This window comes from Hyperolius riggenbachi, chromosome 8 (assembly GCF_040937935.1).
Source record: "Hyperolius riggenbachi isolate aHypRig1 chromosome 8, aHypRig1.pri, whole genome shotgun sequence".
Classification (NCBI taxonomy): Eukaryota; Metazoa; Chordata; class Amphibia; order Anura; family Hyperoliidae; genus Hyperolius; species Hyperolius riggenbachi.
Window position 1 is genome coordinate 143,339,391 of NC_090653.1, and position 20,290 is coordinate 143,359,680.

General features: G+C 43.5%; 1 protein-coding gene across 2 annotated transcripts in view; it reads right to left on the reverse strand.

The window, feature by feature from the left end:
- Nucleotides 1–20,290, reverse strand: part of STAG2 (STAG2 cohesin complex component) — a 147,227-nt gene that overhangs the window by 78,040 nt on the left and 48,897 nt on the right. For both annotated transcript variants that reach the window (XM_068251172.1, XM_068251174.1), the window contains exon 2: nt 3,251–3,377. In XM_068251172.1, coding sequence (XP_068107273.1) covers nt 3,251–3,294 — 44 coding nt within the window. In that variant the 5' untranslated portion in view covers nt 3,295–3,377. The remainder of the gene's footprint in view (nt 1–3,250; nt 3,378–20,290) is intronic.

Genomic DNA, 20,290 nt, shown 5'->3' on the forward strand with positions numbered 1-20,290 from the left:
AATTAAAGGAGTCGGAGTTTAGGAATCGGAGTCCGTGGAATCCTAACCTGAGGAGTCTGAGTCAGTGGATTTTTGTACCGACTTCACAGCCCTGGAGAAACCCCTACTTTTTTTTTTTTTTTACATATTTAAACATAAGAAAACTGTGATATTCAATTAATTTTTTTTCTTTATCTCATCAGTTTATTTTAAAGTGGACCCAAACCAAACATTTTTTTAATTCAAAATATTTAGTTGCACTACTCTGACACATACAAAGATAAATAAACACTCCTTCACGCCTATGAGCATTTCAGTGCACGCTTTTCACCCTTCTCTTTCCATAACTAGGGTTATACAGGTGGCAGCCATTAGCAATTCCTCCTTTGCCAGACACCACCTACTCCACCCAGTTTGCCGGATTCTGTTCGGCAATATGAAAGGAAGTGAGAGGTTCCTCCAATAAATGTAAAATATTTTATATTTGTCATCATGCAGCTGAAAAAAGGCTATTATAATTTAGAAAATAGATTTTATTTCTGAAATCTTGTATTTTTAATTTGGGTCCACTTTAAGGTTCACTTCAAGTCTGTATTGTAGTCAGGTGTTCATTGTAGAGCACAGGTGTCAAACTTCAGTTCTCGGGCACCATATCTATGCTAGTGTTTAGGATGGACTGACAAATGGAGATGTGTGTTCTACTTGATGAACCACACCTTCCCTGATTCAGTCCCATCAGTTAGTTTGAGCTGTGCCAAGAATGTGTGAGGATCTTGGCCTTTAAGGCCTGGAGTACGACATCCCTGTAGAAGAGGATTCAACGTCAAAAGAAACACATTCCTCCTCTATGAGGATGGTTTCCCTTTCCCATCTATATGACTATAAGCCAGCCTCTGCTTCAGTGCACAGCTGAAGTATGGTCACGCAGACAGGTGGGGTAATGGCTATAATGTTGTGTCAGGAAGTAGAGAACAAGAATAGAAAGTTGTACAGGCGAGTTGCATGGGGAAACGCTGCCTATTTGGGCAATGGCTTGCTGTCCATATCGCATGCCATTGCGATTCTGTTCGGCGTGCTTCAGTTTTTCCCCGCAAGCACTTGAATCCCTATAGCCGTGGATTCTGATGCATGCCCCCATCACTACAAGTTCCGGCTCAGTGGAGACCAGCCCTTAGACATGCACATGTGTCAGACTACATACCCTTTAATACAATATCAAGCTTAACTCCAAAAAGTATTCACAGCTGCAACTAGCAACAGTTAATAATTTACCTGTCCATTAAAATCGTCACAGATTTTCTTCTAAAAAAAAAAAAAAAAAAAATTATCTGGAGACTGAGTACCGTATTTCGCGCCGTATAAGAAGCTCCGGAATATAAGACGCACCTAGGTTTAGAGGCCAAAAACCAAGAAAAAAAACAAAACTAAACCTGGTGCATCCATATTTCAGGAGCACCTTGTACATGACCTCCTGGCCTCCCCCAAATGGTGTCCTCATGTGTCCTGCTGTCTGCCCCCAGTGTGCTGCTGTCTGCCCCCAGCTGTCTGCCCCCATGGTCCTGCTGTCTGTCTGCCCCCAGCTGTCTGCCCCATGTGTCTGCTGTCTGCCCCCATGGTCTTGCTGTGTGCCCCCATGGTCTTGCTGTGTGCCCCCATGGTCTTGCTGTGTGCCCCCATGGTCTTGCTGTGTGCCCCCATGGTCTTGCTGTGTGCCCCCATGGTCCTCCTGTGTGCCCCCATGGTCCTCCTGTGTGCCCCCATGGTCCTCCTGTGTGCCCCCATGGTCCTCCTGTGTGCCCCCATGGTCCTCCTGTGTGCCCCCATGGTCCTCCTGTGTGCCCCCATGGTCCTCCTGTGTGCCCCCATGGTCCTCCTGTGTGCCCCCATGGTCCTCCTGTGTGCCCCCATGGTCCTCCTGTGTGCCCCCAGTGACCTCCTGTGTGCCCCCATGGTCCTCCTGTGTGCCCCCAGTGACCTCCTGTGTGCCCCCAGTGACCTCCTGTGTGCCCCCAGTGACCTCCTGTGTGCCCCCCATGTGTCTGCTCTCTGCCCCCCATGTGTCTGCTCTCTGCCCCCCATGTGTCTGCTCTCTGCCCCCCATGTGTCTGCTCTCTGCCCCCCATGTGTCTGCTCTCTGCCCCCCATGTGTCTGCTCTCTGCCCCCCATGTGTCTGCTCTCTGCCCCCCATGTGTCTGCTCTCTGCCCCCCATGTGTCTGCTCTCTGCCCCCCCCCCCCCCCACCCCCGGGTTGTCTGGTGTCCTCGGTCCCCCCTGCGTGTCCTCGGGTCGGGCCTCCCTGTGTGAGAAATAGCAGCGCTTACCTTCTCCATCTTGCCCGCGGCGATTGAAGAGATCCGGCTTCAGTGGGCGGCTTCCTCCAGTGCCGGCTTGTAATGACGCGTCATCGATGACGCGTCATTACAAGCCGGCACTAGAGGAAGCCGCCCACTGAAGCCAGATGTCTTCAATCACCGCGGGCAAGATGGAGAAGGTAAGCGCTGCTGTTTCTCACCCAGGGGGGACCCAAGGACACGCAGGGGGGACCCGAGGTGCGGGTAGAGGGAAGCGGGGAGGAAGGAGACGGCCACAGCAGCACCACAGGCAGGGAATCCCCGACGGCGGGTCACGGTTCATATCGGCAGGCGTTCGGAAGTCGGGGATTCCCTGCCTTTGCTGTATAAGACGCAGGGACTTTTTCTCCCCATTTTTTGGGGAGAAAAAGTGCGTCTTATACGGCGAAAAGTACGGTAATCTTCCACCCTCAGGTACTCATGATACCTGTCCTGCCACATGCAGCTGTTCATTCTCTGTTCTCTTTCTACACATGAAATAAGGTGCACTAACATTATTGCACACCTCCAGGTGCCGTGTATATCCATCAAGAGCGCAGTTTATGGTCTTAGGAGGGATATACTGACACACACTGCTACTAATAAGCACCCATAAGAGGTAAATGGTGCCTGGCTACAGGGCAGTCTAGGCACCAAACATTGCTGTATGAAATAGCATGTATTATGAATAGCTTAGGGGGCATAACATGTAGCAAAAAAAAAGATAAAACTATATTAAGACATCTGCAAGATATTTCTTTAAGCAGTTGATGGCTAACCTATTTAGAAGAGGCTTGGTGTAATGAAAGTGGGAATTTCTGGGTACGCCGACATTTCAATACTAACCTGCCCTCATGTGAAATAGTACCTTTTAAAATGTAAAACAATGTCTTTGGTGAGAACATGTTTTTAGAAATGTAGAAAGAAAAATAAAACTCACTGGAGGAGATTGAAGTCAGTCTGAATTTCTGGTGCTGCTATCATTTCTTTATCATCTTCTGCAAACCCAACTCCCTTGGAATATTTGGTTCATAGACCACTTCAGTAACGTGTTAATCAGCCGTAATCTGAAAAGGAAAAAGAGACACCATTTTACATGGGGAAAATTTTTCACTAAAGACGTTTAGGGTTAGGCATCGGGGAGGGGGATCGGTTAGGGATTCTTGGGGGAAAGGAGGGATTGGATTGCATTTACACGCAGACAGCCCAAATTATTATTCTGTAACTATAACATTTTTCACCTACTCGTTATTCTTGAAATGGTGTTTTTGCTTGAAATAACAGATCACAATTATACCTGAGCTCTGGAGAAAGCCGATTTTAGCCTAACAATTATCAAGCTAAAAATCATCTTCCTCCTAGGCTCAAATTATAATTAAAACAAATAATTTAGAGCAGTGGTCCTCAAACTAAGGCCCCCTGAGGCTTTTTCCCCGCCCCCCACAAAATGCATTACTTATAGACGCAGTCAGCTTCAGGTGCTGGCACCACCCATCCACGTAGAAGCCAGAAAGCAGTAATTCGCTGCTTTCCAATCAAATTCCACAACAGGTGACACTGCTGTCCAATTGGATTGCAGGTTGTCACCTGGGTATGCTTCACTGTCTGGCCCGCCAAGACTTCTACATCTTATGTATACTCCGCCCCTCCAGCAGTCTGAAGTATGTTGACCCGGCCCTCGACCCAAAAATGTTTAGTGATCCCTGATTTAGACGTTAAAATGTTTATTCTGTAAAGAGCGGAACGGACTGGTCTGTAAAATATCACAAATTGTGGAAAATTAGCTACAACAAAATGCACACCTGTCTATAGGCAAACAACTTCAGAAATGTATTACACATTTCATGTATTCACAAAGGGCATCAATGTATATCCAAGTGTATTACAAAGAACAAGTCACATGGGTACATTCCCACTGGCAAAATTATGCCATGATAGCATATCGCCATGGACACGTCCTGTTTACTTCCAGAAGCGGCTTCCTGTTAGCGACAATGGGAATCAAATCCATGCTGCGAGAATCTGCAGCATGCATCAGATTAGTTTCCCGGGTCACATCACACAATTTGCAAGCAATGGAAAATGCTCCATTGTCTCCATAGTCTCTACTACAGTTTAGGTTTATTTTACGCCATCAGAATTATTTTTTTTCTTTTTTAGCCCACTCCGCTGGAGACAGCTAAAGAAAATTGAATAAACGTAAACTTCGTATAAACAGTAGGCTGAACTTGGTTGAGTCGGATGTTAGAGGCTGTATCAGTCTCCCATGAGGTGGCTCAAACCAAGGTAAACCTTGAGTCAAAAGTTAAATACTTACGGAAATATTTAAATTTTGACCTGTGGTTTACCTCGGGTTCTCTTTAAATTTAACAGCTTCCAGACTGGACAGTTCTGGTCCCCTAAAGAACAGCTATCAAAGGAACTGTTTTTCTGTAAACCCCACATACCTACAGAGCTTTTAGCCAGCAACACTAAAATGCTTTTCAGAGGTCTCTCAGCACAGCCCATGTGAAAGTAATGCCATGTTTATCAGCTGGTTTGTAACTATTTTGCATGGGGGTGGGGGGTGTTAAGCTGTACGCTGGATGTCCTCCATAGTAATGCACACAGTGAAACCTGTTCTAGGTAAATTACAAATTTTCTTCACATAAATCACGAAGAGATTAAAAAAAAAGTCCTTTGTACTTCTATTTGCTAGTAATTACTGGAAATATATGAGGCATTTAGGATTTTAGTTAACATTGATAGTTTCCCTATTTTGCATTGTGATAACAGCAGTTGGCTCACACTAACCACGGAGGGGGTAGATTTCAATTAACACGGTCCAGAAATGGTAATATCTGTCAATACTGCCAATATGTGAATTTGAACCGATGGGACTACGTATTTCCCAACAAATGGTGGAATTTCTCAATTCCTTATCTCAAGATAAACTGCACCAACTGATATAGCTAAGGAGATACATTAATTTAGCCATCCTGAAGGTCACTCTAATTATTATTATTATTATATGATATGAAGTTCTTAATTATCTCTAATTTAGCCAATAAATGGTATTATCCTGATTCAAAACTCCTTAATTAACATAAAGGAACATTCACAGTTGTATTACTGATCAGTGCTTCCCGTGTGTAAAAGATGGAAAGAACTTAACAAGCACTAAAAATGTCCTCCCGTTCACCCCTATGAGAGGTGTGTGTCAGCAAGTGCACAACAATTGCAGAACGCAGAAGATTTACTGCACTTGTGTTTTGGCTGCAATTTATGACTGAAATCATCAAAAAAATCAAGTTACAATCTGCAGGAGCAAGAGAAGAGGTTTTTATTTTCATCTAAAAAAAGCACATTGCTAATCCACACGGAAGTAAATAAAGGCCGGCCATAAACGGAGGAACAGCTGTGCAGCAGGCAGGCTGTGATAGCAGACAGTGCCACACTTGAAGATCACAAGGTGGAGCTCTAGCCCAAGGCAATCCTGAGAAGCCGCAGACAGGTCAATCAGAGGTTGACCCACTTATTCACCTATCAGCATTCTTTTCATGGCAAAGTAGCAATGCTACAAGCACTGAAATTACTTGCACAGTATTTTTAATTATACAATTTCCAGCATTACAGGACAAAAACTACAGTTTTGTACAGTTTTGTCAAGCCATCTTCAAGAACTCCCCACATAAGTGAAAATCATACAATAACCCCCCAAATTCCTGCATTAGTTTCCCAATACACAACAGGGTGCATTATAGCATCGACATTGGCAAGCAACACGATACAACCTGAAGGTAAATTGCATGTGCTGTGTGATCAAATATTTTCAGATGCGTTACATCACAACATGCAGGAACACTCTCTGTGCTGTGATTGATAACATGAAAGTCAACAGACTAGGGTCCCTTTTCAACTAGGAGCGCTTGTGATGCTGAATCGCAAATCGCCAAGGTTTGCTAAATAACTGCAGTGATTCGATTTTAACCAAAGCGATCTCGGCATGATTTTTACAGCGATTTTGCTATGCAGTGCATTACAAAGCAAAATCGCAATCACGGGATAAAAAAAACTGGGACTTGTTGATTCGCAAGCGCTAGCGATTGCTAGTGGGCCCTGACTGACAGCAGCACCCATAGTTGGAATGAGCGTGAGCAAAGGGTGCTCCAAATATTGTTATAATCAATAATCTTGCACAGCATACAAGCCTCTGATCTGTGAGGCTCAGTTCACATTGACACGAATCACAATTGGAGCTGTCAGTTTAGCGTTGCACTGATGTCGATTCGTGTCCGATTGGAGTCTGAAGCAGATCTGTGTGCACGTTAGGCTTTCTAAGGGAAATGCATCCGCTATCCAGAAAAATCCAGTCAGATTTTTGCACTCTGTTTAGCACAACTTAAGGTGGCCACACACCATACAATTTTTTAAATATCTGTTCAATTTAAGAATTGCAATCAATTTTTCTGACTGATTGAAACATTTTAAAAATATGACCAATGTACCACACACGTATGTTAAATCTTTCCCCAATTATGATAAAAATGATTGGAAACTGACAAAATTGCTAGGGTGTGTATATTAATTAACTGACAATCTAACACACACCATACAATCTTTAAAGAGACACTGAAGCGAAAAAAAAAATATATGATATAATGAATTGGTTGTGTACTATGAATAATTACTAGAAGATTAGCAGCAAAGAAAATATTCTCATATTTTTATTTTCAGGTATATAGTGTTTTTTCTAACATTGCATTATTCTATAATATGTGCAGATTACACAACACTCAGCATTCAAAATGAGTCTTTCAGAGCAGTCTGTGAAGTAATGAACTCTCCTCTAGCAGAGGAAAAGTAAACAGTTCAATTACAGTTGAGATAATAAAAGTCAGATAACAGCCCTCTCCACGACTAACTTAGTCGGAGAGCTTAATAGCTTTTTTGCATAGAGATAACAACTGGAGTTTCTCAACTCTTCCTGTACTGGAAACAATTAGACTGATGTATCTGATCTTAGGGCCCTTTTCCACCAGCGCGTTTGCGCTGGCTGAATCGCAAAGTCGCAAACCGCTAGCGATTTTACAATCGCTACGGTTTGCTTTTTAACATAGGAATCGCGGTAGGTCATTTCCACTACCGCGATTCGTTTTTTACCCGAACGCGCAGCGATATTTGCCGCGATTTTGCTATGCAGTGCATAGCATAGCAAAATCGCGGCCGCAAAACGTCGGGGAATCGCCGGTTTTGCGATTCAGCAATCGCTAGCGTTCAGCGTGAACGCTAGCGACTGCAGGTGGAAAAGGGCCCTTAATGTTTTTTTTCTTAGCTGTACTACACATACAAATCATAATATTTTTTTTTCACTTCAGTGTCTCTTTAAAAAGATTGAAGAAAAATATCTGGCATTCCGGATTGATAAAAATCGAAGAAAACGGAAAATCCAATTGGATTTTTCAGTTGAATGAAAAAAAAGTTTTCGATTTTTTTTTGAGAGATCCGATCGTTTTTATCGAATTGCCGTAAAATCGGATCATTTTATTGTATCGTGTGAGGCCACCTTTAAACAGATCCGTTCCAGACTGACAGTGTGAATGGACCTATTAATACAGGTTCGGCCGACCAATACGATACAGTGCGTTTTGTCTTGCAGCCTGAGCCTAATGCTGCACACGCACATTTCAAACTAACAAGTTGAGAACGATCCATTAACTGCAATAGTTTTATCAAATGCATCAGAAAAAAAAAACCTCTTTATTGAATAGATAATGTTAAACCATACACAGGTTTACTTTTGATTCTACGTCACGTTTTAAAATCCATAGAAGATTGCAATACAAGTGTGTGGCAACCATCCGGGTCTGATTTATAAAACTGTGCTGTAACTCTGCTCTGTAAATCACTCTTTACTGTATAACTACAGCTATTCACTGGAGGAAATGTCAACCTATTTATAAAAGGTTAATGACTCAGTGATGGAAAACACATTTCCACTGTCAGAAGTGAAGGGCCATCAGAGGCCACAGGGTGATTTTGCCAGAGGGCAGCCCAGTCTAAAGCGGTGTTATTAGCCAGTCTGCATCACATTTGTAAACATGCAATTCTTACAGAGAAATGTGTACAGCTGAAACTTATCCAACTCTCCTATTTAAAATATGAGATAGAGTACAGTTAACAACAAACCAGGTAAGGCCAAAAAAAAATCACAAGGCAAGATGAGCCACTTTATTAGCAGACATTTAGGAAATTCACTTTCCCTCTGTACCACATTGCTTTGAGAACTTCTAACAGCAATACACAACTTGGCCACAGAGGGTTGTCACGAGACTTGGAGAATATGTCTAGAAGTATTTACCCTCTGAAAAGCCAGATTTACATTTATACAAAGCAATAATACTTGTAACACAACTGCTTGGACTGTGAATACTGCCCACAAGCAATTAAAGACAGCAGCGTTTACACTGGTCAGACACTCTGAATGCCTGTCCTCACTAATCACCACAGCATAACTGTCCTCACTCTCAACAGCAACCACAGAGGGCAGATCAGTGGAATCATGGGAAACTGGCAGCTTCACAAGTAATAAGGACAGCAGTACACAGACACTACTATAGACTCGCTGCTCATATTATGCAAACGAGTTCACTGGAATTCTACTGTAATACTACACCAATATAGCTGAAGGGAAAAAAAAACAACCTTTGAAAATAAAAATAAATTTGCCATTTATAGACACATCTGAACGCACATGCAGAGGAACAGGCAGTTTATTTTAAAGAACATCTTAATTGAATTATAGATTTACAAAATTACTACTGTATTGTGGATTTGAACACAACTTTTTAAATAAAAAATGAAACCCGCTTCTGCACCAGTTCATATAGCCAAAGTGAGGGGCAGCTGCCTGTTCATATCCAGTCAGCCTCACAATCCCCCTTATGCCTGGTACACACCATGCAATTTCCCATCAAATCAATAATCACCAACAGGTCCAATTAGGTTTCTAATCAATTTTGTACAAAAGTGATCAGAAAATCGTAAACCTGATCGGACCTTCCAAAAAATCATCAATTAGGACTAGTGCACACTACAAGAGCTTTTTAAGCACTAGAGATTTTAAAAGCTCTTGCCAATACAATGCTATGGGGGATTTTTACAAAATCTCATTGCTGCTTCAGTGAGAACACACACATAGTATAACATTAACAAGAGCGTTTAAAATCACAAAGCGCATAGAAAAGCTCTTGTAGTGAGCATCAGCCCTTTAGCCGCATCTACAAGCGTAGATGCGGCGGCGATGTGGCTTATTAATCGAGGCTCGATTGATAAGATCAGACAGGACGGATCTCCCCACCGCCGATTCCCTGCTCGTTCCCCGCGAGGGGACAATGGCAGGGAATCGAGCGGCAGATAAGCGGCGCCGGCGGGGAATAGAATCCGGCGCACGCGCGGGGACGCGTAAGAGGCGATCCGGCGGCTAATCGAGCCGCCGGATCGCAGCCTCATCTACCCGTGTAGATGAGGCTTTAGACCCAACCACCTGACGGGAAATTGCATGGTATATAGCAGGCATAAGTTAACTTTTACACTGCATTCATTGTGTTGCAAAGGACAATATGCTCACATTGCAATGCAATTCTATTGCAATAATACGTTCATATTGGGACGTTAGCTGTGTGGTGGCTTGGATTCTGCTAGAATGATGCTCAGCACGCTAGGTGTACCAGACAACGAGCATGTTTACAGCTGCAGAGAAGCATACCTCTATTTGCTGTATGCATTGCACTGTGTGTACACCGGTGTGATCCTGGTTTGCAGGATGCAGAAAATGAATAGTGAGAAAGTACCCTCTGTTCCACAGTCATGCAGAAGGAAAGGTATTGCTTTCCCAGCTGAAGCCACATTTTCCTGCAGACTCAGGCCATCATCCAAGATGGTCAATAAGATGCAGATTATCCCAACTTATATGAAATTGTAAAGGCCTTGTCCATTTCCGAATGTGAAACGGCACCTGTGCGCCAGCAAACCAGCAGCCAAATCCCGATAGCCTTGCCATGCAAGTCTATATGGATTCAGAAGTGTGCTATGGCAAATTGCAGCATGCTGTCCAGAATCGCTTCCGGCAGGCGATTCGGACAGCAAGCTTACGGACATAGGCAGCGTTTCCCTACATGCCCTTTTCCACTAAGACACGGTAATTATGTGGTCACATTTTTATTTCCACCGCCACAATTCTGATGCAACCTGTTGGGTGTATGGCACGATTGCAGTGCATTAACGATTTCAGACAGGAGGATAGAAACTCAGCGAGGAAATTAGTTTAAATAACAGAAACACAGGAGAAATAAGTAAACTGCATAGCAGCGCAATTGCTATGCGCCTATACTTTTGACAGGAGTACAAACACAGCAGGCCAGCAACTGTGATTTGGACAAAAAAGCAAATTGCAGGGACATTCTTTTTTTTAGAACAAGTGTGAGTTTTTGCAAATCATGTGTACATGCCGGTTGCCGTAGGGTCCTATTTTAACGATCACGAGGAATTTTTGCCTGCACAGTGCAGCTACCAGTAGCAAAATCAGGCATGAAAGAGATAGTTGCTTACTTCAAAACTGAACTCTCAGCAAGTTCCTAATTTAGGGCCCCTTTCTGTGGAATCTGCAGCGTTTGTTGGAATGCGAGCACGAAAGTGCTGCATATTCCGTCAATAGGCTTGCTGTCCAGATCGCATGCCGGTGCACTAGATACCATGTTAAAAACCAATGCACAGAGGGTCTTTTGAAATATATTTGATTTGTTTGTGTCAAAGAGTCTTATGTGTGGGTCAACCCTTAACCCAGTAGGGACAGCAGGCTCTGGCCCCTTTAAGGACCAGAGGCTCTGCCCCCCCCCCCCATTTTGTCGCCCGGGGATCACTGTGGCTCACAGTGATCACGCGGTTTGGAGCCGATACTGGCTTCTTACTCAGAGCAAAGGCTGCGGTGGTGAGTAAAGATCGGCTTGGGACCACGGAAAGCCATGGCATAGAATTTACACCACATCACAACTAGAGAGCCACAGATGCGGTGTACATTCTAACTACCAAGGTCCAGAGCCGGTTAAGTTTTGTGCACACGTATTCAAGCGTGAATCAGAACCAGATTCCTCATGCAACATTCCAGGACTGAGGCTGTACAGATGTGCTGCTAGCCTGCAGGCTAGCAACATGTCCTGTTGCTATGTGGGAGTGGGGTCACACTGTGGCCGAGGTAAGTGAGGAGGAGAACAGTGATGTCGGCCAGCAATTGGCCAAAGAGATCCGCTGGGCTGAAGCAGCAGGTGAACCAACAGTGGTGGGGGTAGGAAGGAGCTGTTACAGGGAGATGGAATACAAGAACAGGAAGAAGTAAGTAGGATGGGATCACGTTGCTGCAAGTATGTGTTTACCCCCGCTGCCGTTTGTGCGCCGGCCGCTACATCCCACCCCCACCGCTGCGCCCTTCACATGGCTACCTACACTGGCTGCACCTATTCCTGGCTACCTGCTGCACCAATTCCTGGCTACCTACATTGGCTGCACTTATTCCTGGCTACTTATACTGGCTGCATCTATTCCAGGCTAAATATACTGTGGGCACCTCTTCCTAGCAAACCTATACTGGAGCCCCTCTTCTTGGCTACCAAAACTGGCTGCACCTATTCCTCCTGGTGGGATGCAATGGGGGGGGGGGGGCGTTCCTAACTAACTTAGCAACAGTGTACAGAATAAACTACCACGGAGAATGTCGCACAGCAGCTGTAAGAAGAGAAAAGAACGGCCCACGGGGGATGTGAACAGTTTCTGCTGCACACCGCACCGCCCTTTGGGGGAGCTTAGTGTTATTTTTAAAGCTGGTTACTTGACTTCTAAAGCAAGCAGCAAGCACAAATATCCGGCATCAGGCAATCCACCTGTGCTAGATGAGAATTTACTGTATTTAATAAACACCCAACATAAAAATCTAAAAATTTTGAAAGATATTATCAATATTACAACAGCTATAAACAGGGCTGTGGAGTCGGTACAAAAATCATCCAACTCCTCCGTTTATTGAAACCACCGACTCCAGGTACCCAAAATTACTCCGACAATTTAATCTAATTCTTGCCAGGGCTGTGGAATTGGTGCAAATATTATCTGACTCCTCAGTTTATAGAAATCATTGACTCAAAAACTCCAGAATTACTCTGACTCCACAGCTATGCCTATAAACAATCAAACTGCAGCTACTGGTGCCAACAACCACAGCAGCCGTACTACAACCTACTAGCTACATCTCCATATATAGGGTTCCACACTGTACTAGCGACAACCAGAAAAACCTACACATACACAAATTTGCAAGTTATAGCATAATTCTGTGAGGTTCTGCAAGTTGAGCAAAAGTATTCATACTTAATTGTATATAAAAAAAACTTACTAATAAGGCTACAAGGAATAATTCAATTAACGAGTTTAGTTTTGCTCTAAAAATTCTAAAATCTATGTTTACCATTGTTTATATTACAAACGTGAGTCATCACTAATCCCGCTCTATCCTATGTTTGCAGATATCATTTCAGTAGAGAGATGATAATAAACAATCAAGTGTAGGAGAGGTGATGGTTTCAAAGTACGGTTTTCAAGCAGAGATCAGCAGCACACACAGCAGCATCAACATATTCACATGCTCAGGCCTTGTTCACATCTAAAATCGCAATAGCTGACGCCAGCGTTTTGGTGTGTGATTATTTTTAACGCCTCCCGGCACTTGCCTGCACGTTGCGATTTTTTTGTGAAGTGCTTTTCTAAAGTGATTTGTTTTTTCACTTCCTGATGCAAGTCAGGAAGTGAACACTTTGACCCAGAAAAGAATAAAGACAATGACCTCAATTTACTAAGGTTATCTCCTGTCTTTAATAACGGTTTTCGAGTTATCACCGTGGTGATAAGGCATGTAGTATTCAGGAAACATTTACTACATGCCTCATCACCATGGTGATTACTCTAGAAATGTTATTAAAGACAGGAGATAATCTTAGTGAATTGAGGCCACTGTACTTATTCTTAAAAGCGCTAGGGAAATTGCTATAAAAAACGCTTTTTCAAGCGTTTTGCGATTTACCTGTACCTTCCATTGAGGCAAATTGCCCCAAAAATGGTACAGGCAGAGTTTTGGTGAGCGTATCGGAATCAAACCGCTCAGAAGTGAACACTCTGTTGGATGCACAAGCGCTTGGCGACTAAAGAATCCTAAAAACGCCCTTAGGCCTCTTGCACACTACACGCGATTCCGATTTTTAATTGATTTTCACATGCGATTCAGCTTTATCGGTACCGCATGCTGTTTTTTCTGCGTTTTTCTTTTGATAGCATCCAGGGAAGAATCGGAATCGCAGATCTGATTTGCAGTGTGCAGGGAGCCTTAGTGTGAACAAGCCCTTACAGCTTATACTGCAGATATGAGGGTTCACACATGTCCGTATGTTTAAAGGGTGATAAAATATATAATGCCAGTATACTGTATTATTGATCAGGGCATCGTTCTTCGTACATCGCTTAAGACTTAAAAACCTCTGAGGTTAACACGGGAGGAGGAAGCCTCAGGGTGCCCAACCTCTGAAGCTTAGAGGAATCCAGCGCTGGCTCCCCTAAAACCCTCCCCCAACAAGTGGTGATATATTTACCCCTCCGCGATCCTGCACCGGAGCACCAGCGGCTCTTTGTTCGGGCTAGGTGGAAATAGCCGAGCCAGATCGTATCCCCTCTACTGTGCAGGCGCAAAGGACTCACGCCTGCACAGTAGAACAGATACAACCAGGTTCGGCTATTTCTGCCTTACCTGAACGAAGAGCCGCTAGTGCGCCTGTGCAGGATCGCGGTAGGTAAATATCTACCTCACCGCACTTCGGGGGGTCCCAACGCTTAAATGGAGGGACGGAGGAAAGCGGGGAAGCCTCTTAGGCTCCAGAGGCTTCCCCCTCCAGAGGAAAGTATCCCCCCCAGTTTTCTTCAGTTACAGAGCATCAGAAACACTTCCTATATCTATGTATTACTGTATATTAAGTAACCCCGCCTCCCTAGTGATCCTTAGCCTAGGCTGTTTAGCTATGTGGAATTCTCCCACAACATTTCGGGAGAACTTTCAGTAAACAAACATTCCGTAGAGATGCTGACAGCACTATATGTTGCCACCTGTTATAAATTTCAGAATGTGAGGATGAGGGGAAATATTTTACAATGTGCAAACACTGACAAAATAATTTATAAATGAATATGGTAAAAAAAATAAATAAATAAAAAAAGCCATTACGTTTTTTTTTATATATATACAGTTCCTCTAACACTACAGTACTGTATTCTGTCTAAATAAAAAACAAGTCATGTTGATTTCCTCAGGGCTGTGGAGTCGGTCCAAAAATCCACCGACTCCGACTCCTCAGTTTAGGATTCCACCGACTCAGACTCCGACTCCTCTAATTTGCATATTACAATTTTGTTGATTAAAAGTATGTAACATGAAATTCGTCTTTTAACTGCCAACGCTTAGGAATTTTACAAGACAACTGAAGTGAGAAGGATATGTAGACTACTATATTTATTCCCTTTAGACTAAAACTAGTCCTTGGTAAGAGTACTCGTAAAAGGTACAAACCGGAACAAAGAACATCTATCAGGCCCTAGGCAATGTAAGTGTGGGTACATGTAAGAATGATGTGCAGGTACTCTGCAGGGGAAGGAGGAGATTGTAAACAGACAACACCTCTGTGTTCAATGTGCACAGCATTCTCAGTGGATTCCCTGCAGCTCTGTGGGGAGTGCATATGTAGAGTATAGTACTACTGTGTAACAAAGTAAACCTTAGACAGATGAAATTAAAAGTTTTATACATACCTGGGGCTTCCTCCAGCCGCCTTCAGGATAATCAGTCCCTCGTTGTCCTCCTCCACCACCTGGATCTTCTGCAATGAGTCCAGGTACTTGAGCCAGTCGGACGTAGTGCGCATGCACACACTCCGCCGCCAGGAGCATACTTCACCTGTGCAGCACTATTGCGCAGGTGCAGAATGTTCCTGGCTGTGGGAGCGGCATGCGGCCGGACAGTGCTGACTGACTGAATTACCAGGACTCATAGCAGAAGATCCGGGTGGTGGAGGACAGCGAGGGACTGATTAGCCTGAAGGGGGCTGGAGGAAGCCCCAGGTATGTATAAAACTTTACTTTTCATCCGTCTCAGTTACCCTTTAATTTGTAGTCACCAAACCAAATTTTAACAACATATCAAATTATTTGATTTCATCAGGAAAGGGAGTGCATACATTTGCATAAATCAGCATCAATGCAGAATTATTTCCATCTCGTTGACCATCTCTATTAGTGACACAGCTACACATCAGGCTTTATTCTTACAGCATAGATGTTATTTAGTATATATAAGATTCCTGTGTACACATCATATATACAGTCACAATCAGATATGTATATCTGACCTTAAAAATACGGGGACTGCTTTATTGAAGCAGCACAAGTAACTAATTTTGATTGGTTTATTTCATTTTTGTGGACTAAGCACAGCTATTACTGTATATATACATTATTTTTAATGACTATTATCTGAGAAAGAACATTTTATCATATTTTCTATTTTAATTACAGTTACAAATTCATTAGGAGTCGGAGTCGGTGCATTTTTTCCCGACTCCAGGCACCCAAAATTGCCCGACTCCACGACTCCGACTCCACAGCCCTGGATTTCCTAACAACATCACTTTAATCTCCTGGAAACCTAGTGTGATTGGACATGTTGGTACATCTCTATCAAGTGGTTTTAGGGGCAGTATGGCATTGTACTGTACAGTCCAGTACTGAGAGGTGCAATGCTAGTTGTTCAACAGACTGCTGAAATCTAACTGAGAAGTGCACAAGTAGAGGATTGAATTATTCAACAACTGGTTAATCATCAAATTGAAACTTTTTGTAGGGCTTGTGGAAGAGCTGCTAATAATTCAGAGCTGATGCACATTGCTTGCCATGCAAGTTTAAAGGGACCGTCAGCAGTCATGAAAAAAATGGAATTGTGACTTACCTGGGGCTTCCTCCAGCCCACCCAAGGGCCACGAGGTCCCCCCGGCCCTTGGGTGGTCCCGGTCAGCGGCTCAGTTATTGTACAACTTCGGCTGTATTTAACGGAATCGTATATCCGCAATACTGGAGTCGCCAGGACGTCGGGGTATTAGCGGCCTAGGGTGGGCTGGAGGAAGCCCCAGGTAAGTCACAATTCCATTTTTAATAACTGCTCATGGTCCCTTTAACAGCAAACATTATTGTAGTTGTAATGTAAAGCATACAAAGAAGTATGTTTCTTCAAAAAATTACTTTTCTCCTATGTTGCTCTCACAGTAGATAGTATTAATTTGATGGATATGACAGGTTTTCGACTAGTCCATCTCTTCAAGGGGGACTCTCAGTATTTTATTTAATCTTTATAAAAGCACTCCCTGGAAAGGATCTATAATACAAAGACGCGGCCCACCCCCTAACTGTTTGCACACTATTCTGGCAGTTGGACTTGTTCACTTTTGAACATAATGAAAGAGATGGGCTAGTCCAAAATCTGTCCTGTCAGATTTCTACTCTCTACTTCAAGAGACAGCAACATAGGAGGAAAGTCATTCACAGCACGTTACTCTGGAAAAAATGTACTTTTTATTTATGCTGTTTATTTTCATGCATTTTAAATGTTACAATATATGATAGTGGTCATTTAACAATACCAGTTGCCTGGCTGTCCTGTAGATCTTCTGCCTCTAATGCTTTAGTCAGACTGTGAAGAAGCATCCAGATTAGACGTTTCTAACAAAAATCTGACACGATTAGCGACACGCTTGTTGGACCAAAGAAGTTAAAACAAAAGGCCAGATACAAAGTTCTCTGCAAATGACTGGATGTGAAGTTACCTTCGTGAAACTTGCTTCTCTTCAGTAGATCACCCCCACTGAGTGATTTCACTCATCCTTTCATATGACCACAAAGCAAGCTTGTTTTTAAGCTACACACAAAAAGATGCCAAAGAGTAAATGTTTGTTGTGACTTTCCCTGTCCATAAAATCTACAAAAAGGACAAGGTTTCAGTAATATTGGAGTTACTATTTCCATTCTAATAAGGTCAGCTAATAACTGTCTGTACTGTACATTCAAAACAAACACAGAAGAAGCAAATGCTCACTCTCAGACAGCACTCTTGACACTAAGGCCCCGTTTACATCTAAAAAATTGTTTCGCGGAAGTAATTTTCCGTTATTACCGCGGGGGGGGGGGGGGGGGGGATCACTGGACACAGTAGCATTTTGGGAGCGATCGCAATTCTATACATGCTTATTGCGACTGCTCAAGAATCGCCGACAAAACGCTGCAGGTAACGCATTTGCGATTATCGCTAATTGCAAAACGCCCGCGATCGCGGCAGTGAGAACACGGCCATTGGATAACATTTGCTACACGGTTTTAAAAAACACTAGCGGTTTGCGGTGAGCTGGAATTGCGCTATTTCTGCCCAGATGTAAACGGGGCCTTATTTTTTCGCAGCTCCTAGTTTGCAGGTCAGTGATAGGGAGTGGGGCATTGAGAGAGCCCACTGGTGTTGCGGGTCCAAGGTGGTGGCAGAGCCTGGGGCCCCCATCTGTCATGTGCACTATTGCTTGTTTCTGTACTATACATGCTTCAACCCATCTTGTGAAGGAGGCAACCTTCTCAAGAAGCCCTGCTCCGTGGTCCTTTCTATACAACAAACATTCATTCCTGACAATTCAAGCATACACTTTCAAAGTTTTGGCAGCTGGATGATGAGAGGACTACATGTCCAACTGCAGCATACCAGGCTACACATGAATTGATTCTTACTGGCAGATTTGATTACTCTGGCCAAATCTTCAGAAAATATATAGCCCAAAGAGCCACATCAAACAAATTGGTCAAAATTACGATCGGATACACAGCAGAGCATGTGTTTGGAGCGTGCTGTACAATGTACCCATCTGTTCCTGCTCCAACTTGTAGCCATGCATCTCCCTGCCAACTTCTGAACAGACCACTAGAGCTCTAGGCTTACTGAAGTCACATGACAGTGAGCTTGGCCCTCTAATGGCCAAATCAGAAGCAGCTGGGGAGACGCAGGGACCAAGAAGAGGTGCGGGAGGTATTTGCACAACGGCAATGCACGCTTTGCTTCCACCGCCACTCCCGCACATACTCTGTATGGCTAGGGTGCCCCACTGAGTGGGTCGGCTATTGGCCACAGCTGTTGATCTATATTTTTAGGCTTATGGGTAAGGCAGCTTATGCGCAAAGACATACAGCATATATCCCTGTATAAAAGCCACTGCTCTTGAAGTGAGGGTCATCACACCTCAAACACATCTTAAGATATGTTTGTTTATTCCTAGTATCCTTTGTCTATAAATCATTGTCAGTGAGACACCTTTATGATGAAATTAAGTAAAAGCCCATTTTTATGTAACATCATGTAATAATCTCTATTCTGTTATGAAAAATTCTAAAAAAGCAGAAGTACTTGTCTTGAGGTACCTATGCCACCGGTTGAGAACCTTATCCCAGGGGAGAAGAAACAGCAGAATATATCTGTCAGCTAAGCATGAAATTACCAACAGTCAGGGCCTCATGCTTCACATAACCAAAAGTGGAGAAGATGCTTCTGAAGGAGGAGAGCGAAAAGGAGAAAAAAAAAATGGTCCCAAATTGTTTCAAGTCCTTTCATCACAAGAAAAATGAAAAAAAATATGAAGCATAATGCATGAAATTATATGTGAGGAAAATCTGAGAGAGCGGAAAAAGCGACAACAAAAATAAAATAAAGTATAAAATGAATACTAAGCCAGCAGGTGCAATACTTGAAACACCTGCTCAGTCGAGACTGCAAAGCCAAACCAAATATTTTGCAGCCACAGGATTCAAGGCTGAATTTCCATCCTCCCTCTGCAGTGTGAATAGCTGGGCTTATCCTCTCGCTGTAGAGTAGTAGACTGATGCATAAATGCACAGTAACATGCTAAGTATTGGAAGGCTGCCCATGTTACAGTGTTATACTGTGGTGGAACTGGAGCATGCTCAGTGGAAGCATCAATATATATTGGAAGATTGCCGACATTTGCATTATGAGCCAAAGGAGGGAGAGACCATACAGACTACTCATACAGATAAATAAGTGTGGTTCAAGGGAAAATTACGGGAAGTGTATGCATCAATATTCAACTAGCACAACCATGTGGAAAAGTAAAAAAACAACTATTATTAATCAAGGTTAGAAATATCAAGTTTTAAAATTACGTGGAATGGCCACTCCACCCACACACACCATGCTACCAAGACATACACCTCACAGCCGCCTCTAAATGTCGGCATCAAAGTGTGAGAGACTTCACACGATCGCAATGTCCGAGTGAGCTTACTAACCAAATAAAGGGAGTGTCCTTGTTGGCGGACCTTGCCACTGTATTCAGTTACTTGCACATGCAAATCACAGTACAGTAGTAAGAAATAATAGGCAGCAGAAAGTTGTACAGCTTATGCAGAAGCAACAGGCAGCAAAGCCAGCAAGCTGGAGAGTCACATAATCCAAGTATATAAGAATAGAGCAGATGTATATCATACTTTGCAGGGCACAGCAGCGATGATCCAGCAGTATTGGCTCCTGGAGTGCAGCTCAACAGGCTGAGTGAGTGAGTGTCTCAATATCCAGGGGCCCCAGAATCAGCCCGGCTTTATCACAAACAAGGTTCGTGACCGTCCATTATGCAATGTCACTGTCCTCAGCAATGTGGTCACAGTGTAAAGGTTTTCAGCAGAAGGGTGGGTGGGCAAGGGAGAGCCACTCCACACCAGTCAGACCACACGTGAGAAACCCAAAGATGTTTAGCTGTTTCAACTTTCCGGCTCCCTCAAGGGGGTGTGGTGGCGAGGGACAGACCATGCTGACTACTCA